The 24840-nt window shown below is 37.3% G+C and overlaps 1 protein-coding gene across 1 annotated transcript in view; it reads left to right on the forward strand.

Annotated features, from left to right (window-relative positions):
- LOC122800026 (LON peptidase N-terminal domain and RING finger protein 1-like) overlaps positions 1-24840 on the forward strand; it is a 770380-nt gene that overhangs the window by 376891 nt on the left and 368649 nt on the right. Inside the window, exon 6 of the mRNA XM_044069488.1 lies at positions 12165-12258. Within this exon, the coding sequence (XP_043925423.1) occupies positions 12165-12258 (94 nt within the window). The remainder of the gene's footprint in view (positions 1-12164; positions 12259-24840) is intronic.

Below are 24840 nucleotides of genomic sequence, written 5' to 3' on the forward strand. Positions count from 1 at the left end.
GCATAGAAAAGTGCCCAATCCTGGTAGGCACACTGGTGCCAGGACTGGAAAAAATGACAGTGTAGAATCCTCAAAATATGGAAACATTCCTTCACTGGGTCCAGGCCAGGCCCAGGGGGAGGATGGCCCCGCTGTTGTAGAAGGAAATAGCAGTCCACAAAAATCACAGAAACTGATAGGCCAAAGAAGAGCCATAAAGATGATAGAGTGGACTATTGATGATTATGAAAAACGCCCAGAATTTTCAGACACAAGATATACAAAATGATTAAGACAGAAATTAGAGGAAAGAAAAATACTTCCACAAGAAAAACTGTCAGAAGCTTCAAATGAAAATTTGCGTTCATAAATACAACAGATTTGTGAAAAACAGTATATAGATCAAGAAACTTTGATCTGTTTGAAAAAATAAGCATCTGACGAAGTGTGAAAATGTAAACAACAAAACATAGAGATATTTGAAAAGTATAAAAAGAAATATGGACATGGGAAAGAAAGAGAGATTTGATATAGGGCAATGTTTAGGCAAAGGAGAAAGCCAAATCAATATAAAGAAGGCAGACCCAAAGATATTCAAATAGAAATACAGGCAAAGGGATCCAGATATGGAGACTTTCACAATCAAAAAAATAATATCACAAAGATGGAACGTACAAAAGAAGATTAGTAAAGTAGAAGTTAAAAAAATAGAAGTTGAAGTTATGGAGTACCTGCAAAGTGAAGGATTTGGTGTAGAAGGTCTAACACAGGTTACATCACAGCATGATGCAGTGAGTCCCCAAAGTAAGGAGAAACAGTAAAATTAGGAGACATCTGAAGAAGAAATATGGACATGGGAAAGAAAAAGAGATTTACTATGGCGTAATATTTATGCAAAGAAAAAAGCAAAACTAATCAATACAAAAAGAGCAGCACCAAAGATATTTGAAGAGAAATACATGCAAAGTAATCCGGACATGGAAAACTTTACAATACAAAAAATAAAAAGACAAAGAGGAAAAGTAGAAAAGGAGATTAATAATGGAGAAGTTAAAGAAATAGAAACTGAGGTTATGAAGTACCTGCAAAGTGAAGGATTCAGTGTAGAAAATCAAAAGTAGAAAGCACCACAACAGGACAGAGCAATGGATATCCAAATTAAGGGGAAACCAGTAGAACAGAAAACAATTGGTCAGGTGCCATATCAAGATATTTTGGAGCCTTCCACAGAAAACCTGCTGTAATTAAATCAAAAGGTGCTTCAACAAAGTATTAGTTTAAGGGTGTGCACACTTATGCAATTAGATTATTGCACGTTTTTTTTTTTTATATTTTACCCCTAACATATTTGTTTGTTTTTCAATTGAATTGTACAGGTTATAGGTCACATTAAAGGTGGGAAAAGTTTTGAAATTATTTATTGTGGTCTCATTTTTATATATCACAAAAACCTGGCATTATAAGAGAGGTGTGTAAATATTTTATATCCACGCTATATATAAGCACTGAATTTGAATGCCACTTTAGCTGACATCTGTTTAGTTGACAAAGTTTGATTGGCTAAGCAGATGTTTGACAGCTGTGCGAGACTGCAGAATTGTCAGGGTTGCGGAATATGCCCTTTCCCTGATATCATGCAGTCTCAGAATTGGTGTATATAATATACAACTTAATGGAACCTTGAAAGTTTTCTGTGTATTGTCCCTTAGCAGTGCAGGTGAGGAAGTATTGTTTCTTGCATCTATGGGATTTTAAACTTTATTTTGTTTTGGGGACTGCAGTTGGTTTACTGGAAATTGTTGAGGTACAATGAGAGGGACAATATAAGTCCATGAAAGTGAGATCACAGAGCAGTGCATATAGGGAAAATTTCTTACCTACACTGCTGGGCAATTGTAAAGTTAGTATATTTAGAGCTGAGAGTTTGAGGGTGCTGGGGAGACTTGGCTCCTGCAAAAATATGGATATTTTTTTTCTGTTCTGTTTTTAACAGAACAGAAATCAATGTATTGTATTTAAACTCTAGCTAATATATGCATAGTGTGTTTATTTTTGTCCTTGTGGCATGAGTCATAACTGAAACGAGTTTATGCTGGATTTGTTCTCTTATTCATTTTAACAATAAAATAAAATAAAAAGGAATGCATGTCATCATTCCCTCTGACTCTATAACTGCTTAGTTTATTATTATTTATTGATCTGAACTGGCCAAATTATGCAACCTGGATTCCAGGCAGTGCAGTCTGGTCTGACAGAGTCTTTACTTCATGAGAAGATAGCTGACCATAGTCCTTGGCAGTTCAGTAGCTTCACCGTGTATGTAAAGCATTCAGCTTGCTTTCATGACTGGTGCAATCCACTTTTATAAAGGTGGTATGTAACTTAGGAAAAAAGACTAGGTTTTAGAAATTAGATTGTTGTAAAAGATCTTGCCACATTTCTAGGGTGCAGTGTCCCTGGAATTTCAGTAAGCTTGAAATGGTTGCAAGGTTTGAGGAGGCCTTTGTAGCTTTTTTCTTTGTCAACAAGACTACTGTGATTTTGAATGCACCAAAATTGAACATTTCTTGTCTCATGTAAGTAAAGAGGCTACTTTTGTTTTATTTATGTATTTTTTTTGGGTCTATGTCAGATGATAGACATTTTGGAAACTAAAAAAAAAATATCGAAGACACCATATGATTGAGTTCCGAAAACTCAAACATCAAAAAATAAATATTTACCTTTTTACACTTATGCAGGGGGGGGAGCAAGCACCCTTACACCCCCACACCCCCTGCAAATTATATATATACTAACTTCGAGATCGCACTACAGTGAAGGAAAAGGGTAAATTTCCAGGTCCTCCCTGTACTGCGATTTCCATTCAAAAGCTTTGAGTTTTCAAAAACTCGATCATATGGTCTTGCCCATATGGAGTTGGAGTTTCTGAAAACTCAGTCAGCTGATAGGGACACATTTATTTACATTTTTATAGGTTTTGTAGTACCATAGCATATCTTTACATGTCAGTACCTCTGCTGGTATGAGACAAGAACTGACCTTTGTATAACAAAACTATGCAAAAAATTGTTCCACCAGCATAGCTTCACTGATGAGTAACCCACAAGTTATCATTTAACACTATAGGGACCTTTCCACAAATATTTAATTACAAGGGAATATATCACCTTTTCCAGGTTACTAACTAGACTCTACCTTGCACAGGATTGCTTTTTAGTCACCTATAGCAGTGGCCTCCAACCTTTTTTGCACCACAGACCGGTTTCATGTAAGACAATTTTCCACGGACTGGCCATTGTGTGCGCATCAAGCAATAATGCTTCCAGGGTGTGTGTTAATGTGTAATTAACGTCTGCCCAGGGGTGTTATGAGGCCCAACACCACAGGCGGAGGTCCTGTACATCCCTGGAAGGGCACTGATTACACATTAACACATACCCTGGAAGGCATTATTGCACTTAGAGAATGGGCTGTCTGTAAAATTGTTGTGTATTATTTATTTATATTTCATTTATTACTATATTTTTTATATATTTTGGATGTAAAATAATTACTCCGCCTAATGATTCAACTTTGCTGTAATATATGTTAATTGTATTGGAGGAAGCATTTTACATTCAAAATATAACACTTAAAAAATATCCAGGCGTTTTCTTTATTTTTGGTTCCATACTCCTAAAACATTTGGTTTGTTGCCAGTCATCAGAGATTGAAGTTACTAAATAATGGCATGCATTTCAGTTTCAGACTATTACTTTCTTCAGAACATTCATGCCAATACAAATCCTTTTATTTAAGCAAGTTTGTAATTTTGTAAGAGCAGTAATTCAAATCTGTTCCTATTTTTGAACCTTTGTTCCCCCTTTATTTTAGGGTTTATCCAGATTTCTTCAGCTGAAAGGTCCAGAGGTATGCAAACCTCTTTACTGTCGCTCTCACTCACTCTCTCACGCACACTTCTGTTTCAGAAAATGTATGCTAACACAAATCCTAATTATCAAGTAAAATATGTTCCAGATTTGAGGCTTTGTTCCCCATTTATTTTAGGTATATCTAGATATCTTGAGCTAAGAGTGAACAGAGCATACCTATCAGGTAGGTGGACTAAAAACAGCACTTTATAGGAAAAAATGCTGGAAAAATACATTATTACAATATGAAAGCATTCTTCCTAGATTTATTTTCAAAAATATTGTTAAGGGGCAATACACTAGAATTAACAGGATATGTCAAGAGGAAGATGAACGTAATACTGAATTTGATAAATTAGAACAACTCTTTTTAGATAGAGGTTACAATCCTGAGATGGTTGCCAGAACTAAAGAGTTGTTTACTGATGGTTGCACATCACATAGGAAGTATAACGTTTCCAACAGGTACACTGGATATCATACACAATTTGATTCATCTAAAGTTAGATGTATAATTAGTTATACGAGTGACAACAAATATCTAACAGACATTATTATGAAAAACTGGTCAATTTTGGTTACCAATGATGAAATTAAACAATTAATAGGTGGAAGACCAACTTTTATATATATAAACACAAAGAACTTAAAAAGAATATTATGTAATGAAAAGAGATTTTTTAGTCTGATCAATAACAATATTATGGGCACCTATCCATGTGGAAAATGTAATTCCTGCCAATGGATATCCAAAGATAAAAGTTTCTTACACCCTGAATTATTATTTAAATTTGAATTCAGATGTTCAGCTAATTGTGAGGACAGTAATGTCATCTATCTGGCCACTTGTGAGTCATGTCCTGCCTTTTACATAGGCATGACGACAAGAAGATTTAAAGATAGAATACAAGAGCATTTATATGCAATTAGGAAGGCAGACCATAAGAATGCTCTGTCAAAGCACATTATAGAATTCCCAGAACATAAGTTTGTTTTTAGGGTGTTACAAAAAAGAGAACTAAATACTAGGAAAGGTGACAACTTTAATGATTTAGAGAACTTGGAACTAGACTGGATTTTCAGGTTTAGGGCACAAAATTATCCAGGTTTAAATACTTATGTTAGTATTAGATCATTTTTAAAGAAACTGAAATATTAACAACTATTTCTATTGTAGAGGCGCTCATATATATTTTATTTATATGGAATATGCTTTTTCCCTTATTGTTTTTATGTCTTTGTCTTTCTACAATGTTTGACATTGTTTAATCACAATATAAGCATCAATTTTAATTAACTTGATATATTATACTGTATATACAACATGAAAATTCAGTTTATTTATTTGTTATTTATTTATATATATACATTTTTATGCTTCAATGAATTTTTTACATACCTTCATCTTCACATGATATCTAGATGGTCAAGGATGAGTTATAGTTCTGTAAGGGGCTGTTTAATGTATTTTATCATAGTTTTGATTAAGAAATGTTTTTATGTATATAACTTATAGCTTATACCGCATATTTATATGTATTCTTCAACATAGCTACAATATTTGGAAGTTTTTATATCTAGATTAGTTTGTATTGGTTGGTTTTGAACATTAATTATGTTATACATATATATTTTTATAAAAATCAAATAGTTAGGCAAAATACACAATATATACATATAACTCTGTCTAACAATTGATGTTTTTTAAAAAAAACTTTTGGATGTCAGTATATATTTTAGACAATATTAGACATATATGCTTTGACAGCTCTTCAGTAGTTAGCTTGATGGTTAAAACATTTTGTATTTTGTTTTTTGTTTGTCAGTTTGCTTGCTATTTCACAAGCTCAATGTTTGAGACACCCTAGAACTGCACTGAAAACATTTCTGTCAATTAATTAATTAATTAATTAATTAATTAATTAATTAATTAAGGATCTAGATTGATTGATTAAAGCAATTAACTTCAGTTGTGTATATATATAGAGAGATAGCATTACTCTATATTCAATCTGAAGAAGCGTGCCTTTGGATGCACGCGAAAGCGCTCATTCTTTTACTTCAGTAAAGAATTCGTTTTTACGTGGTGGTCGATCTCCAGTTTGTTGTTATACTATATTTAATTTATTACTATATTTTTTTATATATTTTGGATGTAAAATAATTCCTCCGCCTAATGATTCAACTTTGCTGTAATATATGTTAATTGTATTGGAGGAAGCATTTTACATCCAAAATATAACACTTAAAAAATATCCAGGCGTTTTCTTTATTTTTGGTTCCATACTCCTAAAATATTTGGTTTGTTGCCAGTCATCAGAGATTGAAGTTACTAAATAATGGCATGCATTTCAGTTTCAGACTATTACTTTCTTCAGAACATTCATGCCAATACAAATCCTTTTATTTAAGCAAGTTTGTAATTTTGTAAGAGCAGTAATTCAAATCTGTTCCTATTTTTGAACCTTTGTTCCCCCTTTATTTTAGGGTTTATCCAGATTTCTTCAGCTGAAAGGTCCAGAGGTATGCAAACCTCTTTACTGTCGCTCTCACTCACTCTCGCACACACACTTCTGTCTCAGAAAATGTATGCTAACACAAATCCTAATAATCAAGTAAAATATGTTCCAAATTTGAGGCTTTGTTCCCCATTTATTTTAGGTATATCTAGATATCTTGAGCTAAGAGTGAACAGAGCATACCTTTCAACTGTCCAGATTTTTTCGCTCATATGTTTGGTCCTATCCTCATAAAATGTGTAGTTTTCTGGGGATTGAAGTCATTAAATAATGACAGGCATTTGAGTTTCAGACTTCATATAATTCAGATAATATATGCTAATGGAATTCCTGTTGTTCTAGCAACTTTCTAAGTTTATAAGAATAATATTTAAAATCTGTCCTTATGTTTGGTCATTTGTCCCCCGTTATTTCTGGTTCTGTCGAGATATCTTGTACAGAGGGGTTGAACTTGAGAGGCATAGTCAAGAGGTACAGAAACCTCTTAAATATATGCTTCTGCTGCTACTGCCAGGAATCACTCTTCACGTTCTCTGTCTCACACACAGACACACACACACACACACACACACACACACACACACACACACACACACACACACACATACACACACACACACACACACACACACACGCATTTTTTGGTTTAATTTATTTTTATTTTATAGTCACTAAACAGCAAAAAGCACTGTTTAGTGAGTGTAAAATAATGGTTCAATCAATCTTACTGTTCACTCTCTCTAATATACACTTACACAGTCTCTTCTGCTTTCACGCACACATACATTCTGCTTTCATGCACGCATTCACTCACACATGCATACAGAAACATAAACACACTCATACAAATACATATACACACACACTTTTTTCTGAATAGTCTGGTGCCCAACATAAAAAAGTTTTTTATTCTTTCTGTGCAGCCTGGTACCAAATAATCCATGGCCCGGTGGTTGGGGACCACTGCCCTATAGCAAACTTTGTCTCTCCACTTTCCTCTTTTCTGTCTTTTGTTCCTTCTGTCCTGTCTTAATTTTCTGCCTCCCCTTCTGCCGTAGTTTAATTTACTATTTGAAATCAACCTTTAAAGTTCTGACAAAGCAATCTCCTGTGGACTGTGGTGGATTCTTTCAGTGATATAGTGCTTTTTATCTTTTTTACATATCTCCATAGTCTCATATTAAACCTTGATGTTACATTAACCATTCATCTTGTAGCTAATCTTCATAATCTTTTGCCTTTTGGTATGCCAGCTATGGGTAGAGGCCCCACTTCAGAACACACCACAGTGTAACTCATTTCTTTACTTCCATCTGCCACATCCATGTTTTTTTTATCTATGACTTAATAACTGTCCCCAGTGACAAGCCATTTCTTTACTCATGTAGTGGCACATATTCATACAGCCTGCTCCCCAATCTCTTTGGCTACATTATCCATGATTTTAAGAGTCATTGTGGGACTGTTTTTGCAGCTGAGGCCTCTTTCTATTCTTCCTTCATTTAATATCCTTGGTGATGGAATCCATCTTTCTGCTTCCTACTAATCCTTCCCGCCATTCACAGTTAACTATTGATGGGCATATTTCCTACTTTCTTTTCTTTGTAGACTTTTCCACTAACTGTGGTGCCAAACTGCCAGAGCATGTTTTCCTTTCCTGTACATGTCTATAATACCTTTGTTTTCCTTTCCTGTACACGTCATGAATGCCTTTAATTTTCCTTTCCTGTACACGTTATGAATGCCTTTAATTTTCCTTACCTGTACACGTCATGAATGCCTTTAATTTTCCTTTCCTGTACACGTTATGAATGCCTTTTGTTTTCCTTTCCTGTACACGTCATGAATGCCTTTAGTTTTCCTTTCCTGTACACATCATGAATGCCTTTTGTTTTCCTTTTCTGTATATGTTATGAATGCATTTTCTTTTCCTTTCCTGTATGTTTTAAATGTCTTTTGTTTTTCTTTTCCTGTACTTGTTATGAATGCCTTTTCTTTTCCTTTCCTGTACATGTCATGAATGCATTTTGTTTTCCTTTCCTGTACGTTATGAATGCCTTTTGTTTTCCTTTCCTGTACACGTTATGAATGTCTTTTGTTTTCCTTTTCTGTACACATTTTGAATGTCCTTTGTTTTCCTTTCCTGTACATGTTATGAATGGTATCTGATGAAGTTCCTGACTAAATATTAACTGGAACGAAAGCGCTAATATCTGTGTTCGAATAAAGTGGATTTTTCAGCCAGTTTCTGCTATTTGTGACAGTCTTTCTTCACTTGTGTGGTCATCCTCTTATTTCTGTCAAGTCTTCCTGTCTCTGTATACCCCTTAAATTACCTTTCTTGCTAACTTGCTACCTGACTCTCTCAACGCTGCTCTTAAATGTTTGCTTTCCTTCATCATCAGCATTCTTTATCTTTCCTCTTCCATCCTGCCTCCTGTCTCCTTCCTTCCATCACTGGTATTCTATAATCCACTACCTCATTCTATGATCTTGTTGTTCTGTCTGACTACTTAAAACTGCCTTCTGTATGTCTGTCTACTTGGTTGGTTTAATTTTATTCTTCTGCTGCTTCCTATCCTTTGCCACCCTCACTGTGTCCTTCCCTCTGGCACCTGATTCTGGCTCCATGTAAGCTCCCTCACCATGGAGTAATCTGCTAACCTCCTCCTAGTTTACAGATCCAACATTTACCCCTCAATACCCTTAGCCACATTTTCTGACCCTCACTTAGTGCATCTGCCTAACTTCTCCTCTTCTTCACCCTCTGTAACACATCCTTTTTACTATTCCCATCTTCCAATTTACTGACCCATCACCTCAGTTTTATGCTAATTTGTGTTATCTACCTATGCCTACCACTGACCTGTGCTTTGCAAGGTAAATATGTTGTGATGAACCCTAAGCTTTGCCCTGCATCTCATTCTGTCACTTCTGTGGCTATAAAGCTTCCATACTAGGAAAAGCAGTCAGCTGTTGCAGTGTTGCAGATTGTGCTTTGTTTTCTTCTGGGTTTAAACTGATTGTTCTTCTTGGATGTGCTTTGGTAATTCTGTACATTAGTATGTGCACACATGCATAGGTACATACATCAATGCATATATAAATATATATGTACATACTTACTGCTAGCAGAAGATGGGTAGTCTCTCTTGATTGCCTGGTTGTTGGCATACAATAGCTGCATTTCTCATTTCTCTCTCTCATCCCCATTTTGCCCTTCCTTTACTCTAAAAATTTAATTGAGTTTCTGTACCACCAAAGCAATATGCTTACATATCATATCCAGTTTCCTGTCCATTAATTTTCCTATATTCAGGCTAAGATTAAACTGCATCAAATTGCAATTTTTACAATACTTGCATCTTAGGCCCCATGCTTATTCTCCTTATGACACAGAATAGGGTAGGTTTCCATGTCAGTTTTGGGCTGCAAAACCTGCAGTTGCAAACCATTTGGATTACTGATTTTTCACAGGCTTCAAGTGATGTGGTGTAGACGGTCTTTAATGACCTACTGATTTTTGTTTCACATGACAGTGCTGTTTCATATGTAGACTCTCAGTATTAGTTTCTTGAGAGAAGGTTTCAATAAATCAGAGAGTACACTTGATAGCATACTAAGCAATATCCATCTGACAGACTAAACCCTGCTACAAAGGCAAGCTTAAAACTTGCTTCTAGAGGGATTCATCTACTTTTTTGAGGGAATAATGCCACCATTGGTTACCCTTTCAATTTGTTCCCTGCATTTTTGTTTCTCTTTCCACTTTTAACTTTTTTCTGTGCATATTGATGCTATTTTTACACCATTTCTATAATTAACTTTGTTTTTTTCTATATCATGTAAATCCAAAGAGACATTGCTGGTAGAAGACATAAGAACACTTATATAGTCAATAATTCCACATAGTCTGACAAAAACAAAACATCTGCTCTCTTTTTTTCAAGTTTGAAATAAAACAAATGACTACATTTACTTCCACAGTGTTCAGTACACACAAACCCTCCACGATATGCGCTGTCTTTTGAAAATAGTGTCCAAAGCTGTGGCCCTTTCCCTGGTGCAGCAGCTGGACAAATAGGTACTTCCTCAAGGTACACCTGCATATTAGCCCTGACTAAACTCTCACACTCCACACTTTCAGGTGAGATACTAATGGTCCTTCAGGTAAGACACCATCTTCCTGGTTTTCTACTTTCATGTAGCATCCTTACGTATAAAATTATTTCACGTGGCATCCTTACGCATAACATTAGTTGGCAATATAAACTTATCTACCCAACTGCTGTGAGAATGTTGTCACACTCATCATAGCAGTACACTTGAAGGCACATATTCTGAATTTGACATCCACTTTTAAATACATACTTAACACTTGCCAGTTGACATTTTATAGCTCCTACTTTTGTGAATCTAGGCATACTACTCAGTGTGCACATCCCATTGACACATATGTATGTTGTCGCTGCTTTCAGATCCATTCTGAATCATCAGTTTTGTTCAAACTTCGTATGACTTCTTTGCCTTTTTACAACAGATAATGTTACTATTTTTGATGGACGACATCTATATTATGACCATGACAGTGGCACAGGAAAATAATTTTCTTGGGTGGCAAAAGCCAGGGTACCTTTTGGCTAAGCTTATATAGGCCATAGGGCCAATAGCCTAGTACCTACCTATGAACCTATGTAATATTAACAGAACCATAGATTTTGATGGCACACTTAATCTGCTTATGTTTATACTCTCTGCTAAAATGTAGATCCTTATTAGCGAACATCTTATTTCTTTTTTCCATCTGGTACAATAATTATTTCAAGGCTGTCTTATGCTTTAGGAGGGAAGTTTCCACCTTTCACAGCCCTCTCAGTGGAAAAATGTTTCATTACATTTCATTTTAGCCTTCTGTGTTGTATCTTTGGATATTACCCTCTTCCTCTGTACATGTCTGGAAGCTGTTCCTGCTTGTACACTGTAAAATTCTCTTAAAACAATTAAATGGTTTTACCATGATGCAATGTGTTTAATTAAGCATATTTTACTTAATATGCATCATCATATTTGTATTTCTCTTGTACACCACATTCCCTGATTAATATGTTTGCCACTTAAACATTGCCATCTGCTTGTATCATTGCCTGATTTGTAAATGGTATGCCTCACTGTTGCAAACTGAACAATCTGGTGCATAATAAGTGTAACCAATTACAGATGCTGTCTACTCACTAAACAAGTGCACTTCACACAGTTTTCTTTTTTTCAGTTAATTTTGTTTTACAACTGATGAGGCAAAATGGAATTGCATTGTTGAGCCTTATCAGAAGAAAGAAATAGGTACTGAGTTACGCTTTACATGTTAAATGTTGCAGTTGTGTAGTGAGTGACAAAAATAATACTTTGATGTTGGGAGAAGTATTCTTACTTGTTTAGACATGACACAGAAAATGTATTTACCACTTGGTTAATTAGTAGGTCATTTAAGTTAGGCATTGTTGGCTCAGGATTGTAGTAACCCACCACACACACACACACACACACACACACACACACACACACACAAACACCCCCCCCCCCCCCCCCACACACACACACACTGAGCTGTAATCAAAGTGTAATGCTAGCCACTGCACTATTCTGATGTGGACTTAAAATGCCCACCTGTTTGTTCATCTGCTGTTAGCTAGGAGCATCTTACTTGCTCACCCACTGACAGTGATCATCTTTCTCTTTGTTTGCATTGAAACAGATGAGGAGGTTGACTCTGAAAGGGACAGGTCTGCCAGCTCTGGACCTTTGTCTGCTCTAACTGTATCTGATTTTGAGTGCTCCCTGTGTATAAGGTAAGTGTGTGCAGTAAATATTAGATTATGTGCTGAGTGTATGGGAAGTAGTTATATAACGAGACTATTTTATAGGAAAGATAGTTTATATATTTCAGGCTGTTTTCAATTTCTAAAGTAGGTGCTCCAAATTATACTAATAAAGTAATGCACATTTTCAACAAATTGTTATAGCTAGAATGTGTGCTGCAGAATATAAATCTATCTTTTTGAACAGTTCTTTGTATAAAAATGTGTTCCAGGATGTAAGTATGAAGGGCTTTTGACACTGTGTCCATTTTGAGAAAATTTGCATTCTTTTAAGTAAGTCTAATCATCATTAATATCATTAAATTGAAAATCCTAAATAACACAGTGAAGGGGATCTAATTCTGTTATGCTGTAAAAGGAACTATACCTTTTATTTTGTAGTTTTTAACTTGTAGAAACAATAACCTATTGCATAGCACCATCATTAGCACTAGCCTTTGAGTAGTTATGGTTATATAAATAGCAAGAACAGCCAAGGTATTTTACCGTGTTGTTTGTATTTATGCACTTGTGTGTATTAACTGTTCAGCATTTCCAGTATAAAGTGAGCAAGAACTTCTGTCAGTTTGATAATGAAAGCCTAATGCAAATAAAAATCAGATGGATAACTTGTATTTCCATTGTAAGTGCTACTGCCAAAACTATTAACTTAGTGGTATGAAATTATATTTTAACTGCTATTTATTTAGTGTGTGTGTGTGTGTGTGTGTGTGTGTGTGTGTGTGTGTGTGTGTGTGTGTAGTCCAGAGTTGACTTGAGAAGTTTTTAGTAAAGTGAAAAAAATATTGGCCATATGACTGAGCTATTTCAGATGGACCTTTTTCAGAATGCCCAAGAAAACATATACCTATGATCCTATAGTGCAGTACTGGACAAGAAAGTATCTTGGGAAAGTTGTAGTACATCATTTGGAATATATGTAAAATCAAATCTAAAGTACATGTACTCATGAAAGCATTATCTTTACAATACTTTGCAGAACATATTCTGCAACATGAAAGTAACAAGAATTATTTCAACAGATGCATTCAACTCCTAGGCAGGACCTAAGCCTGAAATATGTAAATAGCTTTCTAGTAATGACAAAATTACTCATTTAAGAAGATTTCAACCATAAAAACCTAAGCTGCTTCATTATAATCTGCCCATTTCCATGCCCATGGGTTGTGTTGGCTGATAATAAAAGAGAGTGAATGATCGTATGTGTGCTCTTACACTGATGTCGTTGGTGTGGAGAGGTCAAGAGAGGTCACATGACCATGTGCTTTATAATAAAGGATGAAGTGAGGGTTGTTCCCCTCTTCCGTTTTTAACCAGATTGATTGCCTTCACGTGTGTTTATTTTTCCTCTGTAATGTATGTCTAACCTGACTTTCTTACCCTTAAGATGATACCGCCAACAGATTATAAGCCCAGGAGGAAGTAGGAAGCCGAAGGCATAGACTATGTTTCAACAGAGATGAGAAGAATTACGAGTTGTGGGAGACAAAGTTTCTGGGACACCTGCACTTGCTAGGGCTGAAGGATGCCATTTTATGAAATGTGCAGCAGGACACAGAGGATGACGAGAATGAGGAAAAAGGAAACAAAGATGCTGAGAACAATGAGGAGGCATATGCGGAACTAATGCAGTTCTTAGACGACAAAAGTTTGTCCCTTGTCATGAGAGAGGCCGCAGATGACAGTAGAGAAGCGCTTCAGATCCTAAGAGACCATTATGCCGGGAAAGGGAAGCCATGGGTAATAAGCCTATACACCGAATTAACAAGCCTCCAGAAGGCCACCAGTGAAAGTGTCACAGACTATATTATTAGGGCCGAGACGGCCATTATGGCACTTAGAAATGCTGGGGACAACCTCAGTGATGGATTACTAATTGCGATGATTCTGAAAGGGTTGCCTGAAACTTTTAAACCATTTGCAGTCCACATCATGCAAGATGATGATAAGTTGAGCTTTGGTGAGTTCAAAACAAGGTTAAGAAGCTATGAACATACCGAGAAATTTAATGCCAACGTAAGTAATGATAATGTGATGAAAGCAAGTGGCCTTGGGGAAAGAGTAAAAGCAGAGATTATATGCTATAACTGTGGCCAAAAGGGACACAAGGCACGAGAATGCCGGAGAGAATATAAAGGCCAGAGACAGTGGTGTAGTTTGTGTAAAAACTCTCGCCACAGGGACAGTAACTGTAGATGAAAGAAGAAAGACAATGTGAAACAAGCAACTGACATGGATGATCACACATTTGTCTTCAGAATAAATGAGCATCAAATTCGTGAATTAAAACAGAAGGGATTAATGTTGAACACTGGTGCCACGTCATACATAATTAACGACCTGAAAAAGTTTAAATACTTTGATGCAACTTTCCAACCGGAGGAACACAATGTGGAATTAACTGATGGAACAAGAGCCTGTGAGGCCACACAGAAGAGAGGTAATGCAGAGGTATAGCTGTTAAACACAGAGGGGCATAAAGTAAAGGTGATGATGACTCAGGCATTGTATATCCCGACGTATCCACAAAGCATTTTTTCTGTTAAGGCAGCAACGTCCAAAGGGGCCTCGATCAACTTTAAACAAGGCTGGGACCAACCCATCTACAAAAATGGCACCAGGTTTGACATAATTGAGTGTGATAGACTCTGTTATTTAGACACATATAAAAGCGGCACCAGGTTTGACATAACTGAGTGTGATAGACTCTGTTATTTAGACACATATAAAAGCGGCACCAGGTTTGACATAATTGAGTGTGATAGACTCTGTTATTTAGACACGTATGATGAAGAAAACGATAGTGAGATACATTATGATGATCTCAGAGCTGTTATGACATTCAAGCATGGCAAAATGCTTGGTCACTGTAATTTCGAAGATGTGTCAAAACTAGAAAAAGTGGTAAAAGGAATGAAAATTAAAGGTAAAGCTGAAAGACCTAACCTGGATTGTGAAACCTGTATGCAAGGGAAATTTGTACAGAGCAGAAACAGAGAACCAGATGCAAGAGCAAAAGTTGTGTTTGAACTAGTCCATACTGATTTGGTAGGCCCAATTGAGCCAGTAGCAAAAGATGGCTTTAAGTACACTTTAGCATTTACTGATGACTACTCGGGTGTAATATTTGTCGACTTTCTGAAAGCCAAGAGTGATACAGTCAAGGTGACTGATAAGTTTATTGTAGATTCAGCCCCTTATGGGAAGGTAAAGTGTATCAGATCAGATAATGGCACTGAGTTCCTGTCGAAAGACTTTCAGTCGCTATTGAGTAAAAATGTTATAAGACACAAAACATCAGCACCTTACTCACCCCATCAGAATGGGACAGCAGAGAGAAATTGGAGAACACTGTTCAAAATGGCAAGGTGTATGTTGATAGAGAGTGACTTAACTAAAGAGTTGTGGACATATGCAGCAATGACTGCTGCTTTTATTCGCAACAGATGTTATAACAGGCATGTGGGACAGACCCCATTCTTCATGCTAACAGGAAAGAAACCTGATCTTTCAAGGATGAGAGAATTTGGATCAGTGTGTTATGCATACAGTCAAGATAAAAAGAAGTTAGACCCAAGATGTGATAAGGGAATCTTTGCTGGATATGATAAAAACAGCCCTTATTTATCTAGTCTATTATCCTGACACAGGAAGGGTCCTTAGACAAAGGTTAGCCAAGTTCTTTACTAAGAATGTAGCTGAATGTCAGATTCAGACAGACCCAAAAGTGATGGATGAAGATCTTAATACCAGAAGAAGTGTGCATGTTGTCAGAATCAAAAGCTGATAGTCAAACCACAAAAGAAATACACGTGAATCACACTGAATATATAATGAATGAAGGAAACACTAAAATAAGGCAAGAAGAGGAAAGGCAGGTTACACAGTAGTCTAAGAGAGAGAGAAAACCACCTGCATACTTGAAGGATTATGAGTCTAAAGTTGAAAACGACGATTATGTGACAGTTAATGTTGACTATTGTTACCGATTAATATGCAACACACCGCAGAGCATTAAGGAAGCCATGACTTTGTTTAACTCGGAAAAGTGGGTCAAATCCATGAAGGAGGAACTTAAGTCTTTAAAGGAAAACAACACATTTACACTCTCCACACTACCACAAGATATAAATGCAGTGTGGGGGGGGGGGTGGTGGGTGGGTAGTAGATGGGTTTTCTCTGTAAAAGACAATGTAGATAATACTGAGACTTACAAAGCTAGGTATGTAGCTAAAGGCTACAGTCAAGTCGCTGGTATAGATTATAATGAAACATTTGCACCAACTGCGAGTATGACATCTGTACCCAGTCCAATGCAGATGGCAGCTCAGTACGACTTAGAATTGCACCAGATGGATGCACAAACGGCCTATTCACATGCTCCTATTGACTGTGAGGTGTATATGGAGCAACCTGAAGGTTTTGAAAAGAAATGAAATAATGATGAAAAATTGGTTTGTAAACTGAATAAGTCATTGTACGGACTGAAACAGTCAGGGCATAACTGGAACAAAATTTTTCATGATTATCTTTGTGAAAATAGTTTTATCTAAAACCCTGCAGACCACCGTGTATACACTAAACAAACTGAAAATGAGAAAATAGTCCTAATTGTATGGGTTGACGATCTCATTATAGCAGCTAGTGACAATGAATCACTAAACAATGTAAAGGAAATGCTCAAAGCTAGATTTAAAATGAAAGATTTGGGAAAGCTAAGACATTTTCTAGGCATTGACTTTACCCAGAACAGTAGTGAAGTAAAGATGAACCAAAATAGGTACATCACGAAAATTCTTGAGAAATTTGGTCTGTCTAATTGTAAAGTAAGAAGTACCCCTTCTGAACAAAAAACAAACTTTGAATGTGACAGTGAATCTACAGATCCAAGAAAATATCGTGAGCTTGTGGGTAGTTTGATATATGTTATGACAAGCACGAGACCTGATCTTAGCTGGATTGTAAGTAAACGTTCACAATATTTGTCACAATCGAGTGAATCTCATTTAACGCTAGCCAAATATCTGTTAAGATACTTAAAAGGTACATTGGACAGAGAGCTGTGTTACAAAAAAAGTGAAGGGAAACTGCAGCTTGTAGCATACAGTGATGCAGATTGTGCAACAGATCAAAATGATAGACGTAGTACAACAGGTTATTGCTTTAGCCTCAATAGAAATGGGCCTTTTATTTCATGGAAATCAAAGAAGCAACAAACGGTAGCTTTATCTACATGTGAGGCAGAGTGCATGGCATTGGCAGTAACAACACAGGAGAGTTTGTACCTTGTGCAGCTGTTGAGTGGAATGGATGGAGAGTGCAAGTATGTGCCAGTAACAATATCTGAGGACAATCAAGGAGCAATCGCTTTGTCGAAGAATCCAGTAAGCCGAAACAGATGTAAACATGTTGACATTAAGTATCATTTTATCAGGTCAGCACTTAATGATGACAAAAGAAGCATTGAATATTGCCCGACAACGGACATGGTTGCAAATATCTTTACTAAACCTGCTACGAAATTGAAGATTGGAAAGTTTATATATTATGTATTTGGAATGTGAAGGAAAAGTTATCCAAAAATATGTTCTTAAAATGTATTTGTATACAGCGTAAGACCAAGTGGGGGTGTTGGCTGATAATAATAAAAGAGAGTGAATGATCGTATGTGTGCTCTTACACTGACATCGTTGGTGTGGAGAGGTCAAGAGAGGTCACATGATCATACACTTTATAATAAAGGAGGAAGTGAGGGTTGTTCCCCTCTTCCGTTTTTAACTATATTGATTGCCTTCACGTGTGTTTATTTTTCCTCTGTAATGTATGTCTAACCCGACTTTCTTACCCTTAAGATGAATCGGCCAACAGGTTGCAACCATGTGATACTGTACTCATAGATTAATAGATTCATAGGTTGGTACTAGGCTATCAGCCCTAGGGCCTATACAAGCCTAGCCATAATAATTCCCTGGATATTTCTTCCCACAATATTTACTTCCCTGGAACCCAGCAGGGCGACTGACATGATCCCTGGGGTAAATTTCCTATCTCCCATCCTATCGTCAAGGTTCCTTTTGAAGAGGGCCAAGGAGGCGCTCTGCTTGACATGTATGGGCAGTGTATTCCAGAGTATGGGGAGTCTCTGGGTCAGGAACCTATCCCTTTAGCATGTTTTGTTCATTGTGATGACAAGGTTTAGATCCCTGGTGCGTGTGGCTCTTTAAGTTGAGCATGTCCAACAGCTCAGGATTTGCCATGGCCTTGTATGTTAAGCAGAGATTGCCTCTGGATAGACAATATGCCACAAAGTATAGCTAGAGTTTTTTTAGGTCAGTATAGGGCATCTGCTTTAGGCCTGTGATTCTTTTAGTGAGGTATTTCTGCGGCCTTTCCAGCTGTTGCAGATGTCTTGTGAGCCACATACCAAATGGGGCATTGTACTCTATAATGGGTCTAATGAGGGACGAGTACAGTGGGAGAATCACCTCCTTTTTTCTGGATGAAAAGCCCTTAGTGATGAGGTGTGCCACATAGAAGGATTTCCTGACTGTTGTGGCGCTGTGGTTATTGAAGGTGAGACCACTGTCCACCTATGTCCCTAGGTTTCTCATCACACTTTCGGTGTTTAGTGTACTGCCACCTATGTGGTAATTCATAGGTACATGTTTTTTCCCAAAAGGGATAACTATACATTTCTTGGCATTGAGCTTGAGCCCATCGCTCTGGCACCAACCATCTGTTTCTGTAAGGCCCTTTTGTAGAATATCCACATCATTTGGGGATTCAGTAATGGCTCCCAGTTTGCAGTCATCTGCAAACTTTGTTAGCCAGAGTCCCTTATTGTTGGCCTGTACTTCAGAGAAGTAGATGCCAAACAAGAGCAGTCCTAGGACTGAACCCTGAGGTACTCCACTTGTCACTTGTCTGGAGCTGGATTTGGAGTCAGCTACTTTTACAGTCTGGGTTCTGTCAGTAAGCCAGTTGGCAACCCATTGAGTGACGTAGGGATTTATGCCCAGCTTAGTAAGTTTATCTATGATTCCAGAGTGGGGAATGGTGTCGAAGGCCTTGGCGAGGTCCAGATAGGCTGTGTGGACTGCATAACTCTTGTCCACAGCTCTGGAGACTGATTTGAAGAAGTCAATCAGGTTCAGGAGACAAGATTGGCCCTTCACAAATCCAAACTGGATGGGATCCAGTGTTTGCAGGTTGCCAATGTCTTTGTTTATAAGTTCCATGATAATGCGTTCCATGCCCTTGCAGATCAGGTTCGTCAGACTGATGGGATGGTAGTTCCCGGGATCCAAGGTGGATCCCCCCTTGTGGAGTGGGATAACTGTAGCTGTGTGCCACTCAGTGGGCACAAAGCCTGAGGTGAGGCTATGATTAAACATGACACTTAGGTGAAGTGCCAGTTCATTTTGTAGTTCATGTAGTACACAGCCCGGGATGTCATCTGGTCCCATGGATGCTGTATTCTTAGCTTTGGAGAGTGTGGCTTCTATCTGTGTGGCCATGATTACCAGAATTTGGCAATCTTTTGGTACTGAGATGGGCCCCTTAGGGGGTGAGGGGGGGTGAAGTTGGCACTAAATCGATCTGCCAGGATATTGGCAATATCCTTGGAATCAGTATATTTAATGCCATTCTGTTGTAGCTCAGTGCATATCTGAGCATTGCCATTTAGATTCTTGACAGATGTCTGATTGTGATAAAAATGACTGCAGTAAAGTATTCTAACTTGCTGTACAGAAATGCATACTAGTCCTGCAGAGACAGACTAATGACTGTTTAAACTTGATTGTGACAAGAGGGGCATGGTCAGTCATTTTCATCCACAGACTGCCTCTGTACCCAATGGTTACAACCATATTCTTGATTGCATGTACCTCAGATATCTATCTGTGATAAAAAAAATGATAATAGCCACAGTAATTTATTTCAGGTTTTTTTCTCACAAATACATTAGCCACAGAAAAATGTTCCAACTTATGTCACATAAATGTACCCTAGTTCCAACTTCTGCAAGGCCAAATTTTTGGCAGTTAAAACTGAGTAAACATTAAAGAGTAAGTTGCATTCATCCACAAACAGCCCAACACCGCTGCTCCTCAATTATAGACACTTTGACAGTTTGACTGTGTACATCTCAGGCATGTGATTGTGATGAATAATGGTCACAGTAATGTACTTCACTTTGACACAAATATTAGCTACAGTAAAGGAATCCATGTGGCTTCACAAAAATCACGAGTGCTGCAAATGCATCCTAGAGTAATAATATTGTTATATAAACAATCTTACTAATAAATATGTTCCTATGTAAGTACTCAAATATAGAACTGAAAGTTTACCACTGTGGAGGACAACCAGGTTGACTAGCTTGAGATGTAGGAAAAAGATTATGGTTAAAGTACAATAAATTCCCAAATGTTGAAAACCAATTTAATTATAAAATGACACATAGATTTTTACAAAAAAAAAATGAAGGCCGAGTGTTCTTATCAACAGCAACTTATTAATTCCAACTGCCAACTGCCAATTGCCAACCATAAAACTATATTTAAACATATGAGAGCATATGGAAAAGATGAGGCATGCAATATTATTTGTTTTCAAGATACTATTATGAGTGACTCAGGAATGTTAGTTAATATTCTTATGGGCAAGTTCTTTAGTAATGCCTCCATTGGTAATAAGGTATTAAAAGTGGACATAAATGCTATGGATCAGTGGCCAACAATTTCCCGCACACAGTTTCTAGAGCAGTTAGAAAAATTATGCAGTCTTTTGCCACAGAACCAGATGGCATAAATTATTACTTTTTAAAAACCTTATTGAGTCTTTGATTCCATGCTTAACTGACAAGTTACTAAAAACTTTAGACTATAGTTTTATTCCATGTGAATGGAAACGGCTGTTATTATTCCTGTATCCAAGAGCCACAGAAAACTAAAATATTTTAAAAGAAAAGAAGTAAGTCTTCCAGCCTTAGAATGAAATTAACTAAGGAGGTGATACTGGGTTACTCACAAAGACAGGCATCAAGTGATAGAGGCAATCAGTCATTTGATACAGAGTAACAACACCATTCTTTTGGCTGGGGGGAGTTACGATTGACTCCACAGGCTGATGTTCACTTTAGTTTCTGTAGTCTTCCTCAGCTCTTCATGGCCTCAGGTTGGTGTTTTAGGAGGCAAAGCAAAACAGACACAGGCCACTTTTATTTTTAGAATGGTAATTAAAATTGGGGCTCATGTGGGAACATTCCAGGTGGAAAAAGAAGTCTATCATTCTGAGTGAAGGTTCACAGATGTCTGGCCTGTAACCTGAGTTTGCTGTTATTCCATCTTTTTTTTTTCTCTGAAGACTATTTTTCTGACACTTCGATGGGGTTATTCCCAGCTGTTATTATTAGGTAATCAGGGACTGTATGTCTTTGGGTCAGATGCACTTTCTGTAAAGATGAAGTGGTTGCTCCATACTGAGATGGGCAACCCATGACTTTACATCATTATCCAGACATATAATATTCTTGTTCTATATAGACTTTACACTGTTTGTTCAGGAGTATTTGTTTAATTGTAAAAGGTGTCTGAGTTGAGAAGATCTTTCAAAGTTTCCCACTTCAGGAGTCACCCTTATCAAACTATAAATGTGTCAGTGGTGCAACAGGTAGCACACTCACCTTTGATGCAGAACGTTATGAGCTCTATTCCCACACCAGGTAGATGAATTACTGACACTGCAGTGCAGCATAACAGAGGTGTGCTGCACTTCTGAGTTTTTTTGTCCTTCAGATGAGATGTTAAACCGAGGCTCCATCTGTCTGAGTTGGTGGTAGCTCTGGTGGTTGTAAAACATTCCGTGGCACCAATAGAAAAGAAATGGAAGTTTCCTGATGCCCTGGCCATATTTCCTCTAGTAGTACAAATGCCACCTCAGGTCTCACCTGAAAAGAGGCTACTGGTCTAGTGGGGTAAACCGATTAACAAAGGATAAATTAATAAATAAATGTAATTATTTAATTATCCAGCAAAGAATAAGAAAAAAATAAAAATAATAAAGGTATACCAGCATTGGAAATACTATAATAGTGAGATAACATCATTGCCCTCTGATTCCTTAGGAGTCAATGGATACCACTGATCTTGAAGTCAGCTTTATATCTTGTCCTACATTCAGATGCATCCAGAAAGTTTTCCTCAAAGCAAAACAAGATAAAGGAATCTATTTCTTATAGCTCCATCTTTCTTGAGGCAGCCACTCTCTCCTCTTTTGATTAGGTTAACCATAATTCCTTTATAACCACTGTTTTACACAGGTTCTTATAAACTCAGCAGAGGATGGTCTGATATGCCTTAGTCTTTACTCTGAAGATTTCATGCTGAAAGACACAGAATGTTAGTCCTTCACACATAACTTTTTCAGTTAAAAGGTAAATATCCTAAAGGAAGTTAATAGATATAGTGCCAGAGAATTGTATCTTTCAGAAGTGAAAATGTATTTCTTGGTATTTCAATGAGTTACAGTTGTTGAGCTGCTCTCTCCCTTTCTAGATGAGTTGAATTACTTTAACCATCTCTGAGTCTAACCTATCGTTTCCATGTATCAAAGTCTATTTTATTAGTCTATCTGATTTTGTCCATTTGTCCTAAGATTATAGCAAACTTTTTGACAAGGCTTTCCTAAAATAAGGTTGGGATTTAAGACAGCAATAAGAGACATTTCCTCCTTGGGATTTGAACGTAATTTTGGGAAAGTTAACTTTACCCCCTGTTTGAACTAGATTATTTTCATTTCTTTCCTGAAACACCTTTTTAGAGTTGCAGTAACCTGAGACAGAAGAATTTGAAAGTTACAAGCATTAATGTGCAAGACACCTTATACAGTATTCCATAATGAAAGGATAACGCTCATTAATAACCCAGTTCATTCTTTCTCTTGGGTTAAGTCTGCTGTCTCTGTCAACCAATCCTTACAGCTTCCAATATTTTATTCAAACTCTTCAGACTATTGGAATGAAAGGGAGCATCTACTGTATACATTAGATGTGTACATAGCTGGCTTTAGGCACCAGCTAACCCTGCGGTCACTGGGGGCCCCCAACCACAGCAAGTTATCTTATCTTGATATTTTGCAACCGTCTGTCAAACCAATAAAAGCTGGTACAGCAATCGTGCATACTTCATAAACCAGGTGGATAATAATAACTCTTATTTATGTCACCTTCAAAATTCAAAGATCTTTTATAGTAATACCATTTTGTCACGTAACAGGTTTGACAATTGTATTAAATATTTTACCACTAACACAGTGCCCCTAGCTTAGTTGAATCCTGCTGGTGGACATCCTGTCCACTAAAGTTAACAACATATCCAACTTTAGGTACCTGCAATACCCGTGGCTTGGGGGGGTTAATCATCTTTGACTGTGTGAGGGCCCCACAAAAGCTGCTGTTGGCTGGGGAAAAAATGAGGAGGAAAAAGGGTATTCATTTTCAATTACATTGTTTCACCTTTAAAGGACTGTGATATGACCCTGTTAGGATAAAGCTGATAATGAACATGAGCAGAGTAAGCACTAGAGAGACCAGACTGATCCCAGTGCACAGCTTGGATTTTAAGAAGAGCTGATGCTTCTGATCTTCAGGGACGTTTTCTCTATCAGGGAGTTTTATAAATATTAGCAGAAAACCAGATACTATAACTCTCAACATCTTTACTGAAGAATTCTGCTCGGTTCCAAAAATAATAGCAGAATAAAGGTTCAAAGTGAGGAACACATTTTAAATATTACTCTCATTCACTTAGAACGTTACTAAAATAACACATTTTGCATCAACATGCATTTTTGGACAAAAAGAAGTATAAAACTCTGATGTCAGGGACAGTGACAGGTATTTATTTACTCCTCATTGAGGTAAATAAAAGTGATTTCCCCCTGCTGCTGTTTGATGACTGCTAAATGGCAGTCACTGATCTGGTGTGGCAGTACCAGTGATGTTCATCGTGCATACAGCTGCAGTCATAACAGATGGGTTCTCCTGCCATCAGGCGGGTCCTCGGTCGGCCGAATTCCAAAGTCTAGGTCCGGCGTCGGTTGTCGTCGCTTCTTCCCTGAGGTCAGTGCGACAGGGGTATAAAAGAACCAGCCAACGCCATTTTCTTCAGTCTTTCTTGCCGCGCGGTGCCCGAAGCAGAAGCAGTTCGCAAGTGCCGGTCGGCCAGCTCCTGAGATTACGAAAAATTTGGAAACCAAAGTCTTCTTAAAAGCTAAGTACCCCATTGGGGAAACTTTTCTTGCCTCAGACCGATGTCAGACAAAGTTAATAATTGTATTTCTTGTGGGAAGCAAATACCGCATAAGGATTTCCATTCCCTCTGTATACCTTGTTTAGGCCCAGACCACAACGTCTCGGTCTGTCACTTTTGTGCTACATTCAACAAATTATAAATATTAAGCGCCGGGCGGAGTTCACCCAGCATTTTTTTGGGAAAGCATTTAACTATACCATGTTGTCGGATACTCCGACTCCAGTTTTGTCTAAAA

Source organism: Protopterus annectens, chromosome 4.part0 (genome assembly GCF_019279795.1).
Source record: "Protopterus annectens isolate FY-2018-M chromosome 4.part0, PAN1.0, whole genome shotgun sequence".
Lineage (NCBI taxonomy): Eukaryota > Metazoa > Chordata > Ceratodontiformes > Protopteridae > Protopterus > Protopterus annectens.